The sequence below is a fragment of the Pelobates fuscus genome, chromosome 6, assembly GCF_036172605.1.
Source record: "Pelobates fuscus isolate aPelFus1 chromosome 6, aPelFus1.pri, whole genome shotgun sequence".
Taxonomy (NCBI): domain Eukaryota; kingdom Metazoa; phylum Chordata; class Amphibia; order Anura; family Pelobatidae; genus Pelobates; species Pelobates fuscus.
The window spans coordinates 60,311,827-60,338,598 of record NC_086322.1 but is presented as its reverse complement, the minus strand read 5'-3'; the positions used below and the strand labels follow the sequence as shown (position 1 = coordinate 60,338,598).

The 26,772-nt window shown below is 40.8% G+C and overlaps 1 protein-coding gene across 1 annotated transcript in view; it reads right to left on the bottom strand.

Annotated features, from left to right (window-relative positions):
* EVC2 (EvC ciliary complex subunit 2) overlaps window positions 1-21,551 on the bottom strand; it is a 96,415-nt gene extending 74,864 nt beyond the window's left edge. The window contains exons 1-3 of the mRNA XM_063457771.1: window positions 21,393-21,551; window positions 12,463-12,516; window positions 197-392 (exon numbers count right to left, since the gene is read on the bottom strand). Coding sequence (XP_063313841.1) covers window positions 197-392; window positions 12,463-12,516; window positions 21,393-21,452 — 310 coding nt within the window. The 5' untranslated portion in view covers window positions 21,453-21,551. The remainder of the gene's footprint in view (window positions 1-196; window positions 393-12,462; window positions 12,517-21,392) is intronic.
* Window positions 21,552-26,772: the final 5,221 nt, after the last annotated feature.

Genomic DNA, 26,772 nt, shown 5'->3' with positions numbered 1-26,772 from the left:
CTTTGCATTTACTGACACAGATAAAAGTATTCATGAAACATTCTGTTTTGACTTGTATGGAAATATATAGCATTGTTCAAATCACAGCTCCAAATCCTCACTCCCGGTGGCTACAGCCCTGGCTTAACAATAACAGCCGTGTTCTGAATTCTAGGAGCGCTCAATTCTTCAGGCAGCCCCACGTATAATTTGTCACCTTTTAGAAATTCTTTCTGATATGTCTGAATTCCATCAACAGAGCTGCTGATATTATAGCTGACATCCTGAACAATGACATCCGCAATGTTATCTTGGAGGACGAGATTAGAAAGGTTCGCTGCAGAAGATGACACATCTGTAAGGTTTGTGACCAGGCTGATGTTGGCAGTTTGAGGGTCTTCCAGGCTATTTACCTGAGGAAACAAAGAATTATTCGGTTGTGGAAATTGTTAAAATTGTGTTTTTGTAGTTGTACATTGAACTGTTATTCTAACTTTAGCATTGCTATTATATCCAGTGTGTCTATTTCCTCTCCTGACCTTAAAACCACAATATCATAGTGCCATGGCAGGGCATTTCGGCAGCCATGATTGGTTAAGTTAAATTATTTCATACTTTACTGTAATTCTGTGAGACTTGAGGTTGCTGTTTGGTGGATGAGCGAGTGCACTGGATCTTGTAAGTTATATGAATTGGCACCAGCAGCACCCTATAATATATGCATGTTCCGGTGAGTGCAGCCTCTTGGTTATATAATATACACACACACATATATATATATACAGGGAGTGCAGAATTATTAGGCAAGTTGTATTTTTGAGGATTAATTTTATTATTGAACAACAACCATGTTCTCAATGAACCCAAAACACTCATTAATATCAAAGCTGAATATTTTTGGAAGTAGTTTTTAGTTTGTTTTTAGTTATAGCTATTTTAGGGGGATATCTGTGTGTGCAGGTGACTATTACTGTGCATAATTATTAGGCAACTTAACAAAAAACAAATATATACCCATTTCAATTATTTATTTTTACCAGTGAAACCAATATAACATCTCAACATTCACAAATATACATTTCTTACATTCAAAAACATAACAAAAACAAATCAGTGACCAATATAGCCACCTTTCTTTGCAAGGACACTCAAAAGCCTGCCATCCATGGATTCTGTCAGTGTTTTGATCTGTTCACCATCAACATTGCGTGCAGCAGCAACCACAGCCTCCCAGACACTGTTCAGAGAGGTGTACTGTTTTCCCTCCTTGTAAATCTCACATTTGATGATGGACCACAGGTTCTCAATGGGGTTCAGATCAGATGAACAAGGAGGCCATGTCATTAGATTTTCTTCTTTTATACCCTTTCTTGCCAGCCACGCTGTGGAGTACTTGGACGCGTGTGATGGAGCATTGTCCTGCATGAAAATCATGTTTTTCTTGAAGGATGCAGACTTCTTCCTGTACCACTGCTTGAAGAAGGTGTCTTCCAGAAACCGGGAGTTGAGCTTGACTCCATCCTCAACCCGAAAAGGCCCCACAAGCTCATCTTTGATGATACCAGCCCAAACCAGTACTCCACCTCCACCTTGCTGGCGTCTGAGTCGGACTGGAGCTCTCTGCCCTTTACCAATCCATCCATCTGGCCCATCAAGACTCACTCTCATTTCATCAGTCCATAAAATCTTAGAAAAATCAGTCTTGAGATATTTCTTGGCCCAGTCTTGACGTTTCAGCTTGTGTGTCTTGTTCAGTGGTGCTCGTCTTTCAGCCTTTCTTACCTTTGCCATGTCTCTGAGTATTGCACACCTTGTGCTTTTGGGCACTCCAGTGATGTTGCAGCTCTGAAATATGGCCAAACTGGTGGCAAGTGGCATCTTGGCAGCTGCACGCTTGACTTTTCTCAGTTCATGGGCAGTTATTTTGCGCTTTGGTTTCTCCACACGCTTCTTGCGGCCCTGTTGACTATTTTGAATGAAACGCTTGATTGTTCGATGATCACGCTTCAGAAGCTTTGCAATTTTAAGAGTGCTGCATCCCTCTGCAAGATATCTCACTATTTTTGACTTTTCTGAGCCTGTCAAGTCCTTCTTTTGACCCATTTTGCCAAAGGAAAGGAAGTTGCCTAATAATTATGCACACCTGATATAGGGTGTTGATGTCATTAGACCACACCCCTTCTCATTACAGAGATGCACATCACCTAATATGCTTAATTGATAGTAGGCTTTCGAGCCTATACAGCTTGGACTAAGACAACATGCATAAAGAGGATGATGTGGTCAAAATACTCATTTGCCTAATAATTCTGCACACAGTGTATATATATACATATGCACAATGTACATATGAATCTATACAATAATTAAGAATACAAAAAATAAACATATAGGCAGATTATGCAAACAAAACAGGGTAGTACTAGCGCTAATTTGCAAAAAGTGAATAGCGGATGAGCAGCTTAAACACCAAGTTCTTATCTTTAAGAGTGGGTTCAGTGGTAGTGTACTGGTGAAGCGCTATAAGATATTAAATTATAACAATAGTGTTTTTCCTATTTACAATTGGTGAATAAACTTTGACATGTGAATATATGCATAAACAGTACCTTTTAGGTATATACAAAGGTGTCCTAAGTTGGTAATCAGTACCTTAAAAAAAAAACAGAATATACCAAACATAGTGTAAACTGTGACAAAAATGAAAATAGATTTGAATTAAGAGGGAAAAATTCCCACTCACACTTTGGAGAGCTAATAGTGTATAGCTCAATTTGATCGCCTGTGGGGTCCGTGGAGGCGACCCTATCCCTTCTTTTTGCTGGATATTGTTGTCTTTAAAACTCTGAAACGTTAAAACATATATATGGTGCAGTACCGTATGGTTCCAAATATGTGTGAAAAAGAACAGATTTGTACTCACAGACACAGAGCCATCCACATCGGCTCTGATCACGGGTATATGTGGTTAAGGACCACACACCTTCTTTAAGAGCAGGAACAATGCCACCAGTGTTTATAAAAGTATAAGTATATTTATTACATAAAACTATTTATAACAATAAAAAACTATATATAGCAATATAAAAACACTGTATAGGCATAAAAAAGTCCAAATAAATAAAGACCGGTATTCTCCAAGTTCCAGGACGCGTTTCGCTTCAACAGCTTCTTCAACTGGATAAAAAAGTCTCTATTTCTTCTTTGGGACCTGTTCCTGCTTTTATACGTCTTTAAGAGTCCAATCCTTGATTAAGAGTCCGTGATTTCGCGGGCTATCTCCATGGGAACGGTGACGCCCTGCGATTCACGTCTCGTTTTCGTGTATTTCCGGGTTTCCGCATCACTTCCGGTCACGTGTCTCTCGGCCGTTACGTCATGCGTTCCACCTTGCGGTTCACTCGGCCGATACCCGGAAGTGTGTGGTATCATTCCACAATGATGGGAGATAGATGTAGGGATAAGAAAAACACATACATTCATAATGGCAAAAATTCAAATGAGGGGAAAGGTTGATTTTTTCTTAAATCTTATACTGAAAAAAGGGGGATAAATATATTTGATTTCTATCTTTCTAAAAGAATGGGGCCATAAATATATTCCAAAGAGACCAATAGTTTTATATAAAAACATTAAGCTAAATTTGCAGAAGATCCATTGTAGCAACAGGGGAAATGAATAATATACATGTATAGATAACCAGGACCATAAAGTGCATAAATTTTTTCATAGTGAATGAAATTTTTCACTATGAAAAAATTTATGCACTTTATGGTCCTGGTTATCTATACATGTATATTATTCATTTCCCCTGTTGCTACAATGGATCTTCTGCAAATTTAGCTTAATGTTTTTATATAAAACTATTGGTCTCTTTGGAATATATTTATGGCCCCATTCTTTTAGAAAGATAGAAATCAAATATATTTATCCCCCTTTTTTCAGTATAAGATTTAAGAAAAAATCAACCTTTCCCCTCATTTGAATTTTTGCCATTATGAATGTATGTGTTTTTCTTATCCCTACATCTATCTCCCATCATTGTGGAATGATACCACACACTTCCGGGTATCGGCCGAGTGAACCGCAAGGTGGAACGCATGACGTAACGGCCGAGAGACACGTGACCGGAAGTGATGCGGAAACCCGGAAATACACGAAAATGAGACGTGAATCGCAGGGCGTCACCGTTCCCATGGAGATAGCCCGCGAAATCACGGACTCTTAATCAAGGATTGGACTCTTAAAGACGTATAAAAGCAGGAACAGGTCCCAAAGAAGAAATAGAGACTTTTTTATCCAGTTGAAGAAGCTGTTGAAGCGAAACGCGTCCTGGAACTTGGAGAATACCGGTCTTTATTTATTTGGACTTTTTTATGCCTATACAGTGTTTTTATATTGCTATATATAGTTTTTTATTGTTATAAATAGTTTTATGTAATAAATATACTTATACTTTTATAAACACTGGTGGCATTGTTCCTGCTCTTAAAGAAGGTGTGTGGTCCTTAACCACATATACCCGTGATCAGAGTCGATGTGGATGGCTCTGTGTCTGTGAGTACAAATCTGTTCTTTTTCACACATATTTGGAACCATACGGTACTGCACCATATATATGTTTTAACGTTTCAGAGTTTTAAAGACAACAATATCCAGCAAAAAGAAGGGATAGGGTCGCCTCCACGGACCCCACAGGCGATCAAATTGAGCTATACACTATTAGCTCTCCAAAGTGTGAGTGGGAATTTTTCCCTCTTAATTCAAATCTATTTTCATTTTTGTCACAGTTTACACTATGTTTGGTATATAGGCAGATTATCATGAAGAAAAAACAAACAAAAAAACAGCTACATATTTGTACATACATGCATAAAGAGAAACACATATTCATGTGTATTTAGCATATCCCCATCATTCGTGTCCTGGGAAGTAAGAAGCTGGTGGGAAGAGGTTGATCATGACACTGGCAAGCTAAATAAATGTAATATAATAATTCCCATCCTCATCCCATTTGCTCACTGGCCTGCAACCCAGTTACACTTTTACCAACTTATCCTATCCCAATTCTTCCTGTATTCCATCCTCAATTCATCATATCCCCTACAGACTCAAGTTCACTTGATATTACCCCGATGTGTGTTAAAGACATCTCTCAGTTTGAAAGATCACTGAGCTCAGTAAACTATACTGAAGAGTATATTGGCATGATTTATGAAGTACATCTTCCACTTTATTTGTATGTGAGACAGCAGGAACCTTACATTGTATAAAAAGGATGTGCCCGGCTCACACATGATATATGGTACAAATTATTTTCAATAATAATATTTGGGGGGGGGGGTTAAAAATAGAATACTCCTTACGTTACTAAAATGATCAAATGGGTTGCTGACAAATTTACATATAACAGAAAAAATATAAATAATATGAAGCACATATGTAAATGCTTTAAATGGCTTAACTATGTGCTCTTAGGTCAAACAGTAAGTAACTGCTAGGTCTAAACAATTTTCAGGGAAACATTATTGAAACACAGCAGCTGTATAGAACACTTCCAGGATACGTTTTATTACTTTTTCTTACATTCTACTGTTGCTAAAAGGTTACTATTCAAACATTCTGCAAGTGATTTTGTGATGTTATAAAAGGTCATTTCTCAGCTTTGAATTTTGTTGATCTGTCTGCCAGTGAACCTTGTATAATATTGAAAAGTGATGACAGTTCCTAGATTTGTTTTTGAAAGCATAACCTTGAAGACATTGTGAATCGAATCACCGTTTGCACATTCAATTTTCAAAAGTGCCCCGAATCTCTTGTGTGACAAAACGGTCACTAAAATGTTCACCCTGGACCTGCATATTGCTAAGGCCAATATTCTCACATTCATCCCAACATTTCCAAAGGCCAAATAGGGAGGCTGTCTTCACTTTAGGGATTGTGATGATAGCTATTTATGTAACTGAAACTGAAGATGTAATTGAGAATATTACCAAATTGTTTTACTTACATATACAGAATTATTTCTAAAACACATTTGCTTTAGTTTAAAGGTACACTGTGCCCAAATAAAAATAAAAAACATTGTTTAATAGATATACTCACAGTAAAAACTTTCATGCATTTAATTAAGCATTTGTTTTCATTTGTAGTACCTATAATAATAGCTTGCAAAAGCTTGGAGTTCTTTTGTCTGCTGCCTCTGCAAGCTCTCCCCTTCTAACCCCGCCCAGACTTTCTGTGGCTGTCCAATCACAGACTTCCCAATGCAGCGCAATGTGAAGTCTATACAGGGCAGGTGCTCTCGGCAATTGCTGCCTCTTGACTTTAGCTCTACTGAGTTAACGAAACCATTAAGACTGACAGAAACATAGAATGTGACGGCAGATAAGAACCATTCGGCCCATCTAGTCTGCACAATTTTCGAAATACTTGCATTAGTCCCTGGCCTTATCTTATAGCTAGGAATGCCTCATGGGCGTGCTGGGCCAGGGGGCAGAGAGGCAATTGCCCCACAGGCTGCCCTAAATCATTTGAAAAACGGCTGCTGCAAGGCCGATCCTGGGCAGGTGCACAAGGTGCACCGCACCCAGGCGCCAGGAGGTGGGGGGCGCCGCGCCGAGCAGGCTGATGGCCTGTCACAGGGAGCCCAGCTAGGGTGCCCCAGTAGCAAGGCAGAGTAGGCACCTGCTTGTCCCAGATGGCAGGTGCCTACTCTGCAGCAATATACCGCCCGGGTGAGGAGGAAGGCAGGTGGCGGCGAGGAAGCACTGACTGTGCTGATGATCTTCCTGCTCCCTCGGGCACCCACTCTGGTGATGCCAGGAGCCAGACTATGATGTCATTCCGGCCCTGCATCACTAAACAGTGCAAGGGAGCAGAGAGGAGCAGGAAGATTATGAAAGTCACTGGACCCCGGGGAGAGGACCCAGAGGACTCCTAAAGGTAGGAGCAACAAGCAATAAAATTAATGTGTGAGTGTGTGTGTTTGAAAGTAAGTGTGTGTGTATCTGTCAGTGTGTGTGTCTGTCAGAGAGTGTGTGTGTGTGTGTGTGTCAGTAAGTGTGTGTGTGTCAGAGAGTGAGTGTGTCTGTCAGTAAGTGTGTGTGTGTGTCTGGAAGTGAGTGTGTGTGTGTCTGGAAGTGAGTGTGTGTGTGTCTGGAAGTGAGTGTGTGTGTGTGTCTGGAAGTGAGTGTGTGTGTGTGTGTCTGGAAGTGAGTGTGTGTGTGTGTGTCTGGAAGTGAGTGTGTGTGTGTGTCTGGAAGTGAGTGTGTGTGTGTCTGTCAGGGCAGTCTTTCCGCATGTGCACGCTGGGCAGTTGCCCGGGGCCGCACAGGCATGGGGGCCCCATCGTGCTGCCCAGCATGCCCAGCCGACAGTGGAGATCATTTGATCTCCCGTGCCGGCCAATGGAGAGGCGGCCCTGTTTTCTGTAGTATAGGCCAGCCCTGTTTTCTGTATAGTAGTATTAAAAAAAACATTTGCTACCTGCACCCCTCAATCACTGCAATGTGTCTGTCAAGTAAGTGGTTGTCTGTCAGTGAATGTGTGTATCTGCCTGTCAGTGTGTGTGTGTGTGTGTCTCTGTCAATGTTTGTGTGTGTGTTTTATTGAGAGTTAGTGCCAGTGTGTCTGTCAGCAGGACCAGCCTTTGGGCTGTGCAAGATGTGCGGTCACGCAGGGCACCATGACAACAGAGGAGCATATTCAATTTAAACGATTCCCTAGTGTTCCACTGGTGCGCACCAGCAGTAGGTGCAGTCAGATCATATCCTCTCCCTCTTGGTTCCGGTGCTCAGTTAGTGAGTCAGAGCACAGGCTCAGAGCTTCTCAGCCTGCGCTCTGACAACATTAAAGGTCGGAGCCACGAAGGAGTTGGTATGACAAAGAGCTACTGATTAGCATAACATCAATATCCGTTATAAAACCAGCTAAAGGTGGGCATGGATGGTGAGCTGATTCGGTGGTGCAATGTGCCACTTGACTGGATTTGCCCTCCCAGGCCTGAGGCTGCCAGCCCTCCCTTGGATTGCCTTGTGCCTATCCCACGCATGCTTAAACTCCTTTACTGTGTTAACCTCTACCACTTTAGCTGGAAGGCTATTCCATGCATCCACTACCCTCTCAGTAAAGTAATACTTCCTGATATTATTTTTAAACTTTGTCCCTCTAATTTAAGACTATGTCCTCTTGTTATGGTAGTTTTTCTTCTTTTAAATATAGTCTCCTCCTTTACTGTGTTGATTCCCTTCATGCATTTAAATGTTTCTATCATATCCCCCCTGCAGGGCTGGACTGGGAATAAAAAGCAGCCCTGGAAATCTTTTACACCAGACCCAACATTAATTGTGCCAACTATGACAGATATACAGGTGGAAAAACACAAATTAAAAATTATTTACCCAACGTTTCATCCCCAGAACTTGAATAGTCCAGTAATGGGAATGAAACATTGACTGATTGCTGCTGCATGTCTGATTTAAATTAATTTTATTTTGGTTAGTCCTCATTCCTATGAGTGCACTCTGTGTTGGATATAGTTTGATACCAGGGAATGAAAGACTGAGAGAAGGGCAGGGTTATCCATTGAACAAATAGTTTTTGTGAATGAATTCCAAAAATTAGGCTACACTAGTCAAGCTGTCACTATGGCTAAATTGGATTTTTTAAATCTGCTATTTTGGTCTAAATTGCGTTATTTAGATTTTCACTTCCTAAAATTCGAAATTTAGTGAACAACCCTTTGACAAATGTAAGACCCTTGTTACATTTATATACGTGTGTAATTTCCAAATGTGTATTATGTATGCATATATAATTGATTATATTACGTTTGTGTTTGTGTGTGTGTGTTTATATTATGTATATATATATATATATATATATATATATATATATATACACAATGTATGATCATATAATGTAACTAAACATCCATTATTTTTGCCTAGATTAGATTTTTTTTTTTTTAACTAATAAAATCTGTCAACATTGAAGTTGCTGTTTAGTGGATAGGTGAGTGCACTGGATCTTGTGTATTGTAAAAATTGGCCACCAGCGGCACCCCATTTATGCATGTTCAGTCTAGTCAGCTCCTTAGTTTTGCACCCCTCCATGTCACAGGTGCCTCATCCCAGGGCCCTATTTAGTCTTGTACTGCAGAGAGCCCCAGATGGAATTTTCCCCCCAAGTAAGTGGGTTAATCTTATAAGAGCAGACATTAGGCTGTTAAAGTAGGAGCCAGGGCCGGCCTTAGGCCTTTAGGCGCCCTGTGCGAAAAATCTTCACAGCACCCCCCCCTCCCCCTGTCATGCATGTATGATGTAATGTTTGTGTTGTCTGTGAATGTGATAGACAGCCACACACACACACTTACAGACACACACACTCTATAGAGTCCTTTTAAAAGATTTACCCAGGGCTCGAGTCCTGCAGGAACGCATGGGAACGGCGTTCCTGCACTTTTTCCAAAGCAGGAACGCCGTTCCCGCTAGTGATCCTGCAGGACTCGAGCCCTGCTACCTGCACACAGGGGCCATCACACGCTGTGTTCCCTCTCCATCTCTAACTCTCGCGAGACCCGCCGTTGTTAGAGCGTTGCCACGGGTTACCATGGCAACGCTCCGCACAGGCGAGTCTCGCGAGAGTTAGAGCTGGAGAGGGAACACAGCGTGTGATGGCCCCTGTGTGCAGCGGCTGCTTCCCTCCACCGGACCACCAGGCGATCTCCCCCCTCCCTGACAAGGTAAGAAGCAGGGAGGGGGGAATTAAATAAACAAATATAGACACAAAGTTTTAAAAAAAATGCTCCCCCCATCATCCAGCACACACACACACAGATCATCCAGCACACACACACACACAGACAGATCATCCAGCACACACACACACACACACACACAGATCATCCAGCACACACACACACACACACAGATCATCCAGCACACACACACACACAGATCATCCAGCACACACACACACACAGAGATCATCCAGCACACACACACACACAGATCATCCAGCACACACACACACACAGATCATCCAGCACACACACACAGATCATCCAGCACACACACACACACACACACAGATCATCCAGCGCACACACACACACAGATCATCCAGCGCACACACACACACAGAGATCATCCAGCACACACACACACACAGAGATCATCCAGCACACACACACACACAGATCATCCAGCACACACACACACACAGATCATCCAGCGCACACACACACACAGATCATCCAGCGCACACACACACACAGATCATCCAGCGCGCACACATACACACACAGATCATCCAGCACACACACACACACAGAGATCATCCAGCACACACACACACACAGATCATCCAGCGCACACACACACACAGATCATCCAGCGCACACACACACACAGATCATCCAGCGCACACACACACACAGATCATCCAGCGCACACACACACACAGATCATCCAGCACACACACACACACAGATCATCCAGCACACACACACACAGATCATCCAGCACACACACACACACACACACACAGATCATCCAGCACACACACACACACAGATCATCCAGCACACACACACACACACACAGAGAGATCATCCAGTACACACACACACACACACAGATCATCCAGCACACACACACACACAGAGATCATCCAGCACACACACACACAGAGATCATCCAGCACACACACACACACAGATCATCCAGCACACACACACACAGATCATCCAGCACACACACAGATCATCCAGCACACACACACACAGAGATCATCCAACACACACACACACACACACACAGATCATCCAGCACACACACACATCATCCAGCACACACACACACACATCATCCAGCACACACACACACACACACACACATCATCCAGCACACACACACACACACACACATCATCCAGCACACACACACACACACACACACACATCATCCAGCACACACACACACATCATCCAACACACACACACACATCATCCAACACACACACACATAATCCAACACACACATAATCCAACACACACATAATCCAGCACACACATAATCCAGCACACACATAATCCAGCACACACATAATCCAGCACACACATAATCCAGCACACACATAATCCAGCACACACACCATCCAGCACACACACATCATCCAGCACACACACACAATCATCCAACACACATACACACACCATCCAGCACACATCATCCAACACACACATACATCATCCAGCACACACACTTCATCCAGCACACACTGCATTCATTATACACACACTGTACTCACTACATTCATTATACACACTGCACTCACTACACACACTACATTCATTATACACACTGCACTCACTACAAACACACTACATTCATTATACACGCTTTGCACGCACTACAAACACATTACATTCACTATACACACTCTGCACTCACTACAAACACACTACATTCACTATACACACTTTGCACTCACTACACACACTACATTCACTATACACACGTTGCACTCACTACACACACTACATTCATTATACACATTCTGCACTCACTACAAACACACTACATTTATTATACACACTCTGCACTCACTGCAAACATACTACATTCATTATGCACACTCTGCACTCACTACAAACACACTACATTTATTATACACACTCTGCACTCACTACAAACATACTACATTCATTATGCACACTGCACTCACTACAAATAGACTACATTCATTATACACACTCTGCACTCACTACAAACACACTGCATTCATTATACAAACTCTTCACTCACTACAAACACACTAAATTTATTATACACACTACATTCATTATACACACCCTGCACTGCACTATATGCATAGGAGTGGAATTTTTTTTTATGGGGGGGAGGGGGGGTCGGACTCTTGGGTGAGTTCCCACACTTTTTTCCCCAGGACTTGACCCCTGGATTTACCTATGTGCACCTTTTGTATCTCTGTATTTAGAAATAAAATGTAAACTGAACATTTGTTAGCAATTCAACTACCGAAATGCATAGATCATACATTTTATTTCATATCCCTACTTGGTACAGACTGCAAAATAAACAAACAATAAAGTTAATATTTATATAAAAGCTAAAATAAATATTGATCTAAAAACAGTTGTATGGTATACCCTCACTCTCTAAAGCAGACAAGCAGTCTGTGCAGCAAAATTCTACCATGTAGAAACTCCTTTCTTTAAGCCATCACTCTACCAGCCAGACAATGATAGCCGCATGCGCACGGGGTGAAAGAAATCATTTTGTCCTTACTTTGTTCTGTCTGTAAGTATTTTGTGCCACTTATTTTATTGCACTGTTGTATGTCTGAGAAACCTCAAACAAAACATAATTTGCAACCGTGGATTTTAAAATAAACAGTTGTGACTTTACAGTGTTTTAATATATGGGCAAAGAAACAACTTAAATAAAACATACTTACAGAGGCACATTTCTGAAAAATGACTCCATTCACAAGACGTGAGACATCTTGGCGCTGTAGGAGATAAAATCGCAGTTAAAAATAAATATTCATTTGCCCATTATAGAGGAAAGGTTAAGAAAAAAAAAAAAGATTTAACACATTTTCCGTAACGGCTTGCAGAGACAGAAATATGAGAAATTAAAGTCAATAAGATCAAAGCTGCAATCCTGTATATAAAAAGAACTTTACTCATTTATAACCTTTGACATCTCTGCGGGATCAGCAGAGTCACAGCTTAGCGTACATACATATGGGCGATATATTTTAATCCTTAAGACGTAAAAAGCAGGTATGCTATCCACCAGGGATGTCCAATGCAAAGCTCTCCGCTGTTTCCCTCGATACAACATTTTAATTCTTAATATAAAACCAATTAACCGTTTTAATAAAGAGTATGAATCACAGACACAGAAAGATGTTCTTATAAAGAAATCATTTTTTCCATTTCCAAAATCGGATCTGGGTCTTTGGCTGCTTCTTTGCCGAACACATCACAAAGTTCGGTGTAGCCGGTGCAGCCCCTACACGAACAGGCGTGCAAGTGTAGTGCATAAGGGAGAAGCCCATTTCAATCCAAAAGGGATAGAGTGAGGAACAACTAGACACCAAGAGGAAATGTGGTCACACAAATGGGACAAGAATGGGTTATGTTATGTATAGATCATAGAACAAAGATGATAAAAGTCACTATAAGCCAAGACTGGTGGTAATGCAAGGCTTTAATTTGAATTTGACAACTTAATGTAGTTGTTCTGGTGAGTATAGTCAGTCCCTGCAGGCTTCTTGCTCTAAACAGAGTAAAGGCAGAGCTTACATTGCTCCCTAGGGACACCTCAAGTGACAGTCACTCAGACGGAGACTAGAGGTGCTTCCTGTATACATGCATCACTGACATTCAGCATCTCCATGCTCTGGATGGAGGTGCTGAACTTTCCCCATAGATTTCCCCTTACCCCATAAAACAAGTTTCAGGCACTCACTGTGATAAGTTAAGCAGGTTTAATGGATACCGCAACGATTTTCTTTGATCTAAACCAAGGAGGCAGATTGGGGGGGGTGGGTTTTAAGACTATAGGGTCAGGAATGCAGGTTTGTATTCCTGATCCTAAAGTGTTCCTTTAAGGAATTTTTCAAATCACTTTATGAATTGGGTCTTTATCATACCAAGCCTAGTACACATTTTAAATTATTATTGTACTCATGGATTTTTCTTTCTATTTTGTAAATTAAATATGGTTACATTCATTATGCTTGCGTATTTATGCCATTATCATACTGCCTTATATGAAGATAGGTTGGTAGTTTTGTCAATTTAACTGAACCCGTATAGAAATCTTGAAAGTCTGCATGTATTTTGCTTCTTTCTCTGACTCCGCAACACATACAGAGACTTACATAATAAGTATTCAACCCCCTTGGAAGGTTTCAAATGTTGCAGTGTTACCTGGAATTAATAGTGTCTATCGTTTAAGACACAACACATTTGTATTTTGCATTAATTAAATCCACAATGCAAAATCCATATTTTTTCTGAATTTAATATTATAAAATTTGGAAATGTCCAAAGGGGATGAATATTAATGCAAGGCTAAAGGTTCCACAAATTACAGACGTAAAAAGGGGGCTGCTCACAGTATAGCTTAACACTGTCACCGTGTCTAGCGCAGTGTGTATATGAATATAGATATGACAACGTATACTGGTCCTAAGAATGGCCGGGTTTGGACGTTGTTAGATATAGAACAATTAGAGACAAGCAGAGTCAAGGAAGTCAGAAATCAGGGAAGCAAAACCCAATAGCCGAGTCGCAGGATTACAGAATGAACCACAACAGGGCAATGATCCGTGTCCTATTGATATAGTCTGTGGTTTTAATCTGTAGCTATGGCCCCATAACGTTAGAATTCATGTGTTTTTGGGCAAGACAGAAGTCATTGAGTAACAGAGAGTGGAATGGGACAGCTGAATCTTGCTCTGTGCTAAAAACAAAATCAGCAGGGACAATTTGGAGTATGTTTAAAGATCGAATATGCATCTTGGTGTTGGTTATCAAGTCTCAGAACACACATTAGAACCTCTACCTCTACTGAAAGGTAGACACCATGCTTTCTCATAACCTATGGATAATGGTACCAAGCAATAACGGATTATAAAAGCAACATCCAGTTTGTGGCTTAGATGCTTTGTATGATCAGTATTTAAGTTAATCTGCAATCCTGAAGTATTGAAACATATCTGCATTATTTTTATCTAAGAGTAAAGACATACAATGCAAAATGTAAGCACATTTGAAAACACGTGCGTCCTAGGAGAGCGAGCACGTCAGATTGAAGAATTCTCCAAATGTGATACCTTCAACAAATTAGGTTTACAAACGTTTCATTACAGCTTCTTTGGCTTGGCAGTTGGCACCTGACATTTTCTATTGCAGTTGTGAATGAGAAACTTTAGAACAGTGATTCAAGGTAAGAATAAAGGAAAACAGTATCAACGCAGAACTTATATGAGACTCTACATTCTATCTGGTGGTTGATTAGTGATGTAGACAAAAATCATATTTTCTGAATGGTCCTCAATGTACACGGAAAATAAAGGTATGATGGGTCACATCAGGAAATGCAACACTCAACTATATATATGGAGGAGAGGATTTATCTTGTCATCATAGGGTACTTTTTAAACGATCGCTTACGTCTTTGTAGCCAAGGAACAAAATTACTAGATGAGCATTTAGAAGTGTGATTAGAAGCCATCTGAAAAGCATTTTAGATTTTAGAAGGGCTATTTTTCTTCTTACACATTATCAGACAGCGAGATAGATGCATGAAGTACAGCATCAATGGGATCAATTGAAACATACAATTTTAGATGTAGCATTACACCACTTGAGGTATGCGATGAAAATAAAATATGGTTCTTTATGGAGATAGCAGATGTTATGAGAGAAATGTATATGAAATGATAGTGGAGATGGAGTGTAAGAAAGGAAAAATAATAATGTTTTAATCAGTACAATTACATTTTTATTGTTTTAATGTTTTATTCTATTTTGGGGGAATTAATCATTAATGGACAGGCCACAGGTACACCCATATAGTCTAGAAATATAAGCCAGACGAATTATTTTAGAAGCTCTATCTCCAAATATCCACAACAGTATTGTCTTATCAACAAGTAAGCCATATTGTAATGGGATTACCCAAGGCTCATTGGTTTATAAAAACTGGAGAGGTGACTTGTTGATTGGTTAACCCACAACTATGCAGAAATAATGAATTTTATGAAATTCACAATGCAAAGAAAAAAATATATACAATTAAAGCTGTGCAACTATTAAACATCAAACGAACGACTACATAGAGACAGCAACAAGATCACATCTCTTGATGTAAATATCAGCATTTAACGGTAGTTCTGCTCAACAACCCATGAAGGGGAGCCGCAGAAGATTAGATATTGATTTTCACATACAAGAACACAAATAATTTGCTTTGACAACAAACACATTATTTTCTTACGGATAAAAGTAAAATATAATTGTAGACAGATCTTTGAACAGGTGCCCTACTGAGAATAGAAAACATCTAGAGAATGATTATGGAAAAGGAAAAAAAAGATATATTGTACATAAAAAGTTGTTGAAAATATTGAAGCTATTAACACTAATGGAAAAATCGCCCGAGGCAAGGATTCCTTGAAGACACCAAATGCAGTTGAGCTAAATTATGATAAAACTATGTTAGTTTATATCCATACAAGTCATGTTGATAATGTCAAAGAACAGTATTAAGAGAGACTTCTATGTATTACCTTCAACTATCGACCCTTTTTTGTGTGTGGTTAATGAAAGAAGAATTAATAGAATAATATGGTAATAGAAGGCAATGTATAGGTGTAGGTACAAAGTTGCCTCTTGGTGGATGACAGAGAAGGCTGTATGTCCCATAACTTTTTTTCCCCCACTACAATATAAGTAGATTAAGCTACAGAATGCAGTCCCTACATGAACAGGCGTGCAAGTGTAGTGCATAAGGGAGAAGCCAATGTCAATCCAAAAGGGATAGAGTGAGGAACAACTAGACAGCAAGAGGAAATGTGGTCACACAAATGGGACAAGAATGGATTACTCAGGGTTATGTTATGTATAGATCATAGAACAAAGATGAAGCACACAGGGGAAGGGTTGTCACAGGATGGACAGATGGGATAACATAATTTGGGTTGCTATAGTGTAGTGCAGTACAATATAATGCACAAAATCAAGAGTGGAGATAGAAGCTACAGACAGAGTAAGGACACAGCACAAATATATTATCTGTTCTTCCAGTGGCCACCGAAGGGACAGAGGGTAAGGTAAGGTAAGTATAGCGCACACAGGTTAAAAGGGCAAAAGAGATAGATTGTGAGAAGAAACGACACACCCTTATAGAGGCACTCTAGCCATGCAACCACTACAGTACTAATAAAATGCCCACCTCAGCCACAATGATAATGAAGAATTAGGACTTCTACATTATCACTGCCGATTTTGTTGAACATGGAGAACAGGGATTCTGTGAGTATGCTTGGGTATGTTTAAAAGTGTTTAGAGAAATTCTTAGACTTTTTTGTCCAAGGTCCAATAATAAAATTTAAAGGGAAACTATAGATTAAAAAAAAATTTTTTTTTTTAATGTAAATCAATTTGTAAAATCTTTGTGATCCCCTGTACTTTTTAAAACTTTTAGTAAATAAGCTTTTACTTATCCTTTTTCCACTTCCATTACTCCCAATTTCTCATAGAGAAGCATTGTGAGCATTGAATCCAAAGCTTTAGGGTGTTGAATGCCAAAGAACGCAGCCTCAGGAAACAACATCTAGCGCTGTCTCCCTGACCGCCACTGGGTTTAGCCCTGCAATGTATATATTGCCATATCTCCAAAATAGCTAAATTTTACATTTCATTATTTTTATTCTTTTGGCAGAACCACAAAATTCCCTCAATGAACAATACTAGTTGTAACGGACCGTTTCAGCATAAAAGGGGAAAAATCCGTTTAGGCGATAATCCCCTTTTCTGGATACAGGCACAGCTACTGCAGAACACCACACTCCCGATCTGGATACGAAATAACACTCCGAACTGGAACAGCTGAACAAGAAAAGCATACAATCGGCTTACACTCTTGGCAGTCAGCTTACAATCCAATCCCCCCCAAGAACGAGACGACACTTCATTTTGAGGGTTAAGCAGGAACTCTAGACTGGGACACCCAGTCTGGCTTTTATTTCCAACTCACACATACAGGCCACACCCAGGGGGAGGCATAAAATAACCAATGACATAGATGTTACCTCCCACACATCCCCTCCCCTTAGTGTGACACATAATCCCATTATGCATACAGTTTAAAATATACTTTTACACAACTTCCATAACTTTAAAACCATACATCACATTCACATAAAAATACATATCCACAATCAATCCATTCAGGGGAACAACATATTAAAAAATGGCATGAATCCGACCAGGGGTTTAAAAGTTACTAAAAGTATCTTTTGGGCCTGGGCTTGCAGCATGGCACAATCTGGCTCAAACAGAAGTAAAACATCCCCCACAATGCATCCCGGCTTCCTCCCTTCTGCCCTGGAGATAATTGGAGAAGTAATTCAATTATCTAGGACTAGAGTCAGACTCCATTAACCACATGGTTGCAAAAAGACAGTAAAAGACATAAAATTACCTACTGATACATTTAACACATAAAACACACATTTCTACATATCCCCAGTTTAACTGAACACATAAATACCTACATAATATTTAAGACAGTATTACTGTGATATGTTACAAAGTCTTAAAGGGACATTAGTCCCAAAAGTCCCAATATGTCCATCGCTGATTTTAAAGGGCCAGTAGCAGCAATATAAATTATTACATGCCCAAATATAGTGTTTATAGAGCAATATGTCCATGGGCCGTAGTCGCAGGGCAGGAGGCTAGCAGCCAGGCTTCTCCAGCCCACAGTGGCGAAGTTGGTTTCGCCACAATTCTCCCCTTTACCAATTAGACTAACAGGGTATCTGACCTCCTGCCGGTCAGTGCCCTGGTTAGTCCAGCAACCCACCCACAGAACAGAAGTAGTAGAGCAGCCCACCCATAATAAACAGTTACCACACCTGGGTGAGGGAGAATTTTGTCCAAGTTCAGGCGCCTCCCCACGGCTGGGTGAGAGACTGATAGGCTGCCTTGGTGGGTTGCTGAGGGGGCAGAGACCAGCGGTACTCTGTCCTGTTGCCAGCACTACCACGGGAGTAGTCTGGTGGGAGCCTGGCTGCTGGAGACCGACTGTCTCCCCTTTAGATATATCGCTCTGTGGCTGGGGGACAGGACCGACCGTCCCTATCCCTTGTGCTGTAAGTGCAGAGACTACGATCCCATCTGCACAGATGTGGGGCTTAACATCTCCCCTTGGTGGGTTAGGCTGCCGCTGGAGAGAGGGTGTAACAAGCTCCTCTCTCTGGACGGTAAACTGCCGCTGGGGAGGGGGGTTAGCAGGCTCCTCTCCCTGCCACTCTCTCTGCTGGTGGAAAGGGGGACCAGCTGTCTCCCCTTTCATTCTCTTGTCCGGCTGCTGGGGTGCGAGACTGACTGTCTCTGCTCCCTGCAGGACACACTGCCGCTGGGGAGGATGGACGACACCATCAGCTCCCTGGGGCACACACTGCCGCTGGGGAGGGAGGACGCTGCTCTCCTCTCCCTTCGCTTCACACGGCCGTCTTGGCATCTCACTCTGCTGCTGGGGGGCAGGAACAACAACCTCTGCCCCCTGTAACTCAGCCTGCCGCTGGGGAGGAAGGACTGCACCTTCGGCTCCCTTGGACACACACGGCTGCTGGGGAGGATGGACGACACCATCAGCTCCCTGGGGCACACATTGCCGCTGGGGAGGGAGGACGCTGCTCTCCTCTCCCTTCCCTTCACACTGCCTTCTTGGCATATCACTTTGCTGCTGGGGGGCAGGAACAACAACCTCTGCCCCCTGTAACTCAGCCTGCCGCTGGGGAGGAAGGACTGCACCTTCGGCTCCTTTGGACACACACGGCTGCTGGGGAGGATGGACGACACCATCAGCTCCCTGGGGCACACATTGCCGCTGGGGAGGGAGGACGCTGCTCTCCTCTCCCTTCACTTCACACTGCCTTCTTGGCATCTCACTTTGCTGCTGGGGGGCAGGAACAACAACCTCTGCCCCCTGTAACTCAGCCTGCCGCTGGGGAGGAAGGACTGCACCTTCGGCTCCCTTGGACACACACGGCTGCTGGGGAGGATGGACGACACCATCAGCTCCCTGGGCCACACATTGCCGCTGGGGAGGGAGGTCTGCAAACCCCCTGGCCCGCTCTGATTCCCACGGCAAGTAGTCTCGCACTGCTTGCTTCACACGCTGCACTCTATATTCTGAGGGGTTGGGTCCGCATAAAGCCAGTATCTTGGTGACCTCTCTGTCATACGCCTCTTGAGTGTAGCTGGGTGCCATGCTTGCTCTGCTGCAGTTGGTTCCTTGTAGATAGGGGCGCTGTACGGGTACTGGCGTTGCCCTCACTTTGTAATCCAGGAATGGTGTTGTCTGTAGCTGTCCCTCTGGTTGTAGGAACGATCCCACCGCTGCCACCAATTGTAACGGACCGTTTCAGCATAAAAGGGGAAAAATCCGTTTAGGCGATAATCCCCTTTTCTGGATACAGGCACAGCTACTGCAGAACACCACACTCCCGATCTGGATACGAAATAACACTCCGAACTGGAACAGCTGAACAAGAAAAGCATACAATCGGCTTACACTCTTGGCAGTCAGCTTACAATCCAATCCCCCCCAAGAACGAGACGACACTTCATTTTGAGGGTTAAGCAGGAACTCTAGACTGGGACACCCAGTCTGGCTTTTATTTCCAACTCACACATACAGGCCACACCCAGGGGGAGGCATAAAATAACCAATGACATAGATGTTACCTCCCACACATCCCCTCCCCTTAGTGTGACACATAATCCCATTATGCATACAGTTTAAAATATACTTTTACACAACTTCCATAACTTTAAAACCATACATCACATTCACATAAAAATACATATCCACAATCAATCCATTCAGGGGAACAACATATTAAAAAATGGCATGAATCCGACCAGGGGTTTAAAAGTTACTAAAAGTATCTTTTGGGCCTGGGCTTGCAGCATGGCACAATCTGGCTCAAACAGAAGTAAAACATCCCCCACAATGCATCCCGGCTTCCTCCCTTCTGCCCTGGAGATAATTGGAGAAGTAATTCAATTATCTAGGACTAGAGTCAGACTCCATTAACCACATGGTTGCAAAAAGACAGTAAAAGACATAAAATTACCTACTGATACATTTAACACATAAAACACACATTTCTACATATCCCCAGTTTAACTGAACACATAAATACCTACATAATATTTAAGACAGTATTACTGTGATATGTTACAAAGTCTTAAAGGGACATTAGTCCCAAAAGTCCCAATATGTCCATCGCTGATTTTAAAGGGCCAGTAGCAGCAATATAAATTATTACATGCCCAAATATAGTGTTTATAGAGCAATATGTCCATGGGCCGTAGTCGCAGGGCAGGAGGCTAGCAGCCAGGCTTCTCCAGCCCACAGTGGCGAAGTTGGTTTCGCCACACTAGTCATGGATGAATGACAGGAAAATAAACAAATGACTCTGTCCCCAGCACTAAAGCACTATCAACATTCTTTCATTCAAAAAGTTTGCTTCCTTGTCAATCGGTCACATTTTCCAGTATTGTGAACAAACAGTGTTAAATATACAACATTTCTAGAAGTTACAGTCTAAAGTTTTATCATAGTAGAAACCTGTGTTTGGCTTGTAAAGGCTGCACGCTTAACGAGAGTCCTTTTCAGCCACGATGACATCCCGGCAAATACGGAATGGCTCCACAAAGTGCCCGGCGCTGATGAAACAAGAAAGGAACTGGAATCCTCCAAGTCTGCTGCTGATTTCTGTCCTGGATGTAAATCGAAATGAAAAAGAATGAAGTTAAAATAAACAGAATATATAATCTCAGTGTTCTTGCAATTGGGGGTGTGACTAAAACAGGAAGAATAAGCATGGACAATGTTCATTAAAATACACGTTTGTTAATTTTTACGTTATGCATATGCTTGTTGAAGACTTTGCACAATGACACACTGGTTTGTACTGTATAATGGTTCTATGTATTGTATAGATCACGGTTTGCAAGAGACATTGGGATGGGCGCTGGAGATGAACAAGATCTAAAGCACAGTTGCTAGATTACGGTTATTGCTAGTATCATTTCTATACAGTTGGTTTTAAGGTGTGTGTTTCTTTTCATGGCATTTACAGTTATTTTACATTACCATTAACGTTTGTATGGGGTATGACTGACACAGTAAGAGAGACCTATCACTTCTCTGGAATGTACACTGGAAGAAATGCCTGTAACATGTGATTCTCCGTGTGACGGAATCCTGGTCTGGCCACATGGAGAAACTAAAATTTGTGCAGGAGTCCCCAACACTCCCTAAAAAGAGCTCAAGTCACCTTTGCTTGTCTCCTCCCTATATCCTCTAGGCACAGCCCAGCAGAGCACCCACGGTCCCAGCCACCTGGTAGCAGAGCCATGCCAGGGAATCCACAACTCCACTGGCGGGCACCTTAGCCATCTTCAATTAACCCTAGAGTGACTTCCAGGCTGTTAGGCGACTTTTGGTCACGCTATGCATGGAACATTCAGCATTATTCAAAACCCCTATGGGGAAATCCTAATGCAAGTGCAGTTATTGGCCTCTCCCACCGACGTCTGAGGAAAAAAGGCAGACCCAAGCCAGCACAGAGGAACATCGGTTCTGGACCCAGGTAAGTGACAGAAGAGGTTTTTAACCCCTTTTGCACCATAGGTAGGACTTGACCAAGGGGGAAGCTATAGTGCCAGGAAAAAAAAAATTTTCCTGGCACTATAGTTTACCTTTAATGCTTCCCATTGGAGATGTATATATAAATATGTGCAATTGTGCACAATAAAACATTCCTTATTTCACTATTCGTCAAGCCTCGACTGGTGTCTGGACATTTGGGCTGTTCTCCATCACACTCCATTTTCTTTAAATGTATAAAATAAACAAACAGGTTTTTATGGTCAAAACGTGTGTTTTAAGTGTGTGTGTCACCTTCTGTTTTTTTTTACTGCATATTTTGCAAAGACCGCTGATGGTGACTTTGTCACTTCTAGTTTGATGGCCGTGGGGTGCAGGGAAAAGGAAGTTTTACTTACCTGAACTTGTCCCTCAAAGCAACTGCCACCTTCGTCCACAGGGTTCTCTTCAGCTCCTGGAGCCTCATCTGCCAGGAGTCAATTTCAGTGCTGCTATTATTTTTATTATTTATTTTTAATTTTTTGATCCTTCCTTATGCACTTCATTCTTACATTTAATTATTTTTTCTCTTGGTTTTCTTTCCTCTTGATTTTTTTTTACATATTTTTTTTTCATCAATTTTTATTTTTTTTCTTCATTTCACATCCATTAATTAGTAGTCCTTTTTGGGTTCTATCAAACCTTATGTCCTTATGTATGCCTTATTTTACAGATGTCTCCGTGTAAAAATGTTAGTTAAACATATCTCCATTTGATTCCCACAGTTGTCAAGTTTCTATATTGATTTGTATAAACATTAAAGTTTATTGACGCATGAACACCACTATGCCTGGACATATTAATGCCATACATGGAGTATCAGGTTGGGGTATCATTGGCACACAACTTAAGTAGAAGTAGTATTTTTGGTGGGTTACCTCAATATCAGCGCCCTACTTGACTACACAGCTGAGTGCCAACATTTTATTTATTTTTATAGTTTATTCCCACCCACCCAATTTGTGGTCATTTATCAATAGCTGAAATCCATCTTTCATCTCAAATGTTAGTTTCTCTCGTCTCTCTACCACTGCTTTCCATCAAACATATAACCTTTTGCATGGGTTATAACGCATATCAAGCAAACTCCACAACTAATACACTAATATTTCCAGTGTCCAATAAAAGCAAAATTCATATAAAAGGCATTACTGTCCTTTAAAAAAAAAAAATGGCTAGCCACCTGTCATTCAGAGGTTTGAACCATCTGAATACTTTTGTTATTGTCCACCAAATACACATCTGCTATAGGAGTACCAGTAGGCCCACTACAATTACAATTATTTCTATAGCGCCAATATATTCCACACTGCTGTACAACAGGTTAACAAAACAGATACTAAATTCTAATATAACACGATGGACATACTGGAAAAGTAAGTGAAGACAGCTCTGCCCAAAGAAGCTTACAATCTAAAACTAGCACTAATATGCTTAACAGCCGGCCTTTAGCTGTTTCAAACTAAGGAATCACTGTAGAGTTGTCTGCTGTTCCACAAAAGCAGGTTTTTTATTGAGTATCTGACAACCACGCTGTGGTTATCCTCACCGTCAATACAAAAGCCGGTCTTTATTTTTCATTCTCCTTTACCAACAAAGCACACAGCTTACAACCCTTCAATTACACTTAACACAAAGTAGCCAAGACAACTCACATTGTTTTCTCGGTACCTACAGGGCATTATTATATATATAAAAAAAAAAAAATAGCATTTAAAAAAAAAAAAAAAAAAAAAAAAAGCTTTTAACCCCTTAAACAAATACAAGAGAACAAGAGAGGCGTGTTATTATTCTGGAAACTGCTATAATTATGGATTTGAGAACCGCATGTGTACGGCTGTCTAAATCTCTGTTTCCACTACAGATCAGCCATTCCTCGCAATGTTTTGTAATGATACCCACACCCTGTTAAACAAAGCTGGTCTCCAGGATTCTACAAAGCCTGTTTAAGAACTTTAAACAAACGTTACTAACTACATCATGACATTCTAATAGGTTATTTATAACCTGGCCTCTGCTTGTGAAGTAATGTATTGACATTCATGTATATATAGTAACTCAAGGATTAATGGAACAATATAAAACATCATACTTACTACATCTTATACAGCTTAAAACTGCTTATAGTAGTGGTTATGGTGAAAGAAAGGTTTTAGTGCAGCCCTTCCAGTTTGTCAAACTGTATTCAAGAGGTTAGACAAAAAACAAGATACCCCTTCTGCCTCCAACATCATATTGAGGAATTTTACTTCCTTGTTAAACATACAAATTATTGGATGATGTGAGTATGTATTGTGTGATAAGGCAATGCTATGGCTGCAATCTATGTGATTTAGCCAAATTTGGTTAATAATTTCAGACCTTTGAGCCCTACTAATGTATAAGAGAATGTACTCTGTCACATCAAAGGGAGTGGACCTCAAGCTCATATAGTATCATTGTATAGGGAATAAAAAGTTATTTATACAGCCTGAGGTAATATTACACATAAGAACATTGGTAATAGACAGAAGCTTGCAGTGCACCTCAGGCAAAAGGCAGTTTTGGCCATGCAGGAATCTCCCGGCAATCTCCTTTCTGTGGCTAAATCTTAAGATGATTTTATGACTGTCCCCTCTCAGGGATACATACCACCCAACATTTGAAAGGGACAATGAGGGACGCTAATTTTATGGGTGTGAATGGGAACAAGGGCTGTTCTAAATTTTAGTTGACTTACTAATAATTTATGCAACTAAAATGTAATTTAAAACAGGAAGAAAGTATCTTATTTACAAAGAATGTTTCTAAACGCATTTATTGTAGTGTACACTACTTCACCCTACAAATATAAAAAAAAAAAATAAAAAAAATATCTGTTTAGTAGATATATTTCAAGTGAAAACATGAATGTAATCACCCAAATGAAGAGGAGTGCTCCATAGAAGAAGCATCGGGCTGGTGAACAAACATTTCTCCTGAGGGACATGTTTAACCTGATCATCACTGGGAAGACAAGCTTCACTTTATCATTATTAACCTACATTTAATCAGGTGGGGCAACCCACCTCAAGGACCCCCTAACAATTTGGAGAGCCTCTTACCCACACCCGCCAATAGTTCTAGTCGGTTATGCCCGGTGTCAAAAAAATAAATAAAAAAGTATGCTCCCCAAAATGTTAGGGGGTAACTTAGAGGTGTACTGTACAAAGGAAGATTTTGCTGCTGCAGAGACTGTACTGAACTAAACCATTCCAGTACAGGTTTCATCCTTTAGATTGTAAGCTCACGTGCAGGGTCCTCTACCTATTGTATCGGTCTGTTTTTATTGTGTTTGTCTTTTTCCCAATTGTACAGCATTGTGGAAATGTTGGCATTTTATAAATGCCAGTGATACATTTAAAAAAAAAAAAATCATAAGTACAGGAATTTAACATAATTGTCCTGTTTATGGTTAATTTCTTTGTGTGTGTTTTTTAATATTTCAACACATTCTGTAAATTTGCTTATATCACTCTGTGTCACTTCCCACTCGGTAGGGCAAGTTTCTTCATTTAATAAAGTAACGCTAAGTGGAGTCGCAGTTTATAGCAAGATGTCCCGATCACTGCTCATCATATCTGCATTTCATCAACGGCAGGTAAGAAAGGTGTTACGATCTATTGCAACAGATACCAGCTGAGAAAAACAAAATATTATAATTCTGCAAAACCTACCTGTTACATGAGTTTCTCTTCTTTTTCCAGTTTTCAAATGTTTTTGACTTACTCCCTGAAAACAATACAAAAATTACATGAAAATCAGGGTTTTCAAACTATTTTACATTTCCTAAAAGCTTGTGCGTAGGATCACATAGTATCCTGATAAGTGACACTTTTATAACTAAATATAGCAGGCATGCAATGGCCCAGTTACCTCATCTTTCACTTGTTAGTAAAGCGCCCACAATATTTTACGAACTGGTTTTCATACACAAATAATAATATTTGACCATTTGCACCTGTGCCTCGATGATATTGATTGATGAGTGAACATAACTTGCTCTGACAATTTGTATTTTTTATGTTGATTATATCCTGTTGAATGTTTATTTCTTAAAGCTTCTTTTTACTCATTTATTGTCTGTATTAATATTTGGAAATATCTAAATAAAGATTGTAAAAAAATAAAAAAAATTCCTGCCAAATCAGGTCAACAGACATTTCTGCCCCTAGGAGAGTTCCTGAGAGCACATAAGCAAACACCTTCCCAAAATACCTCAGTAATGTTATATATAATAATGTAATGAAATATATGCATTAATCGAAAGTCAAGCTGA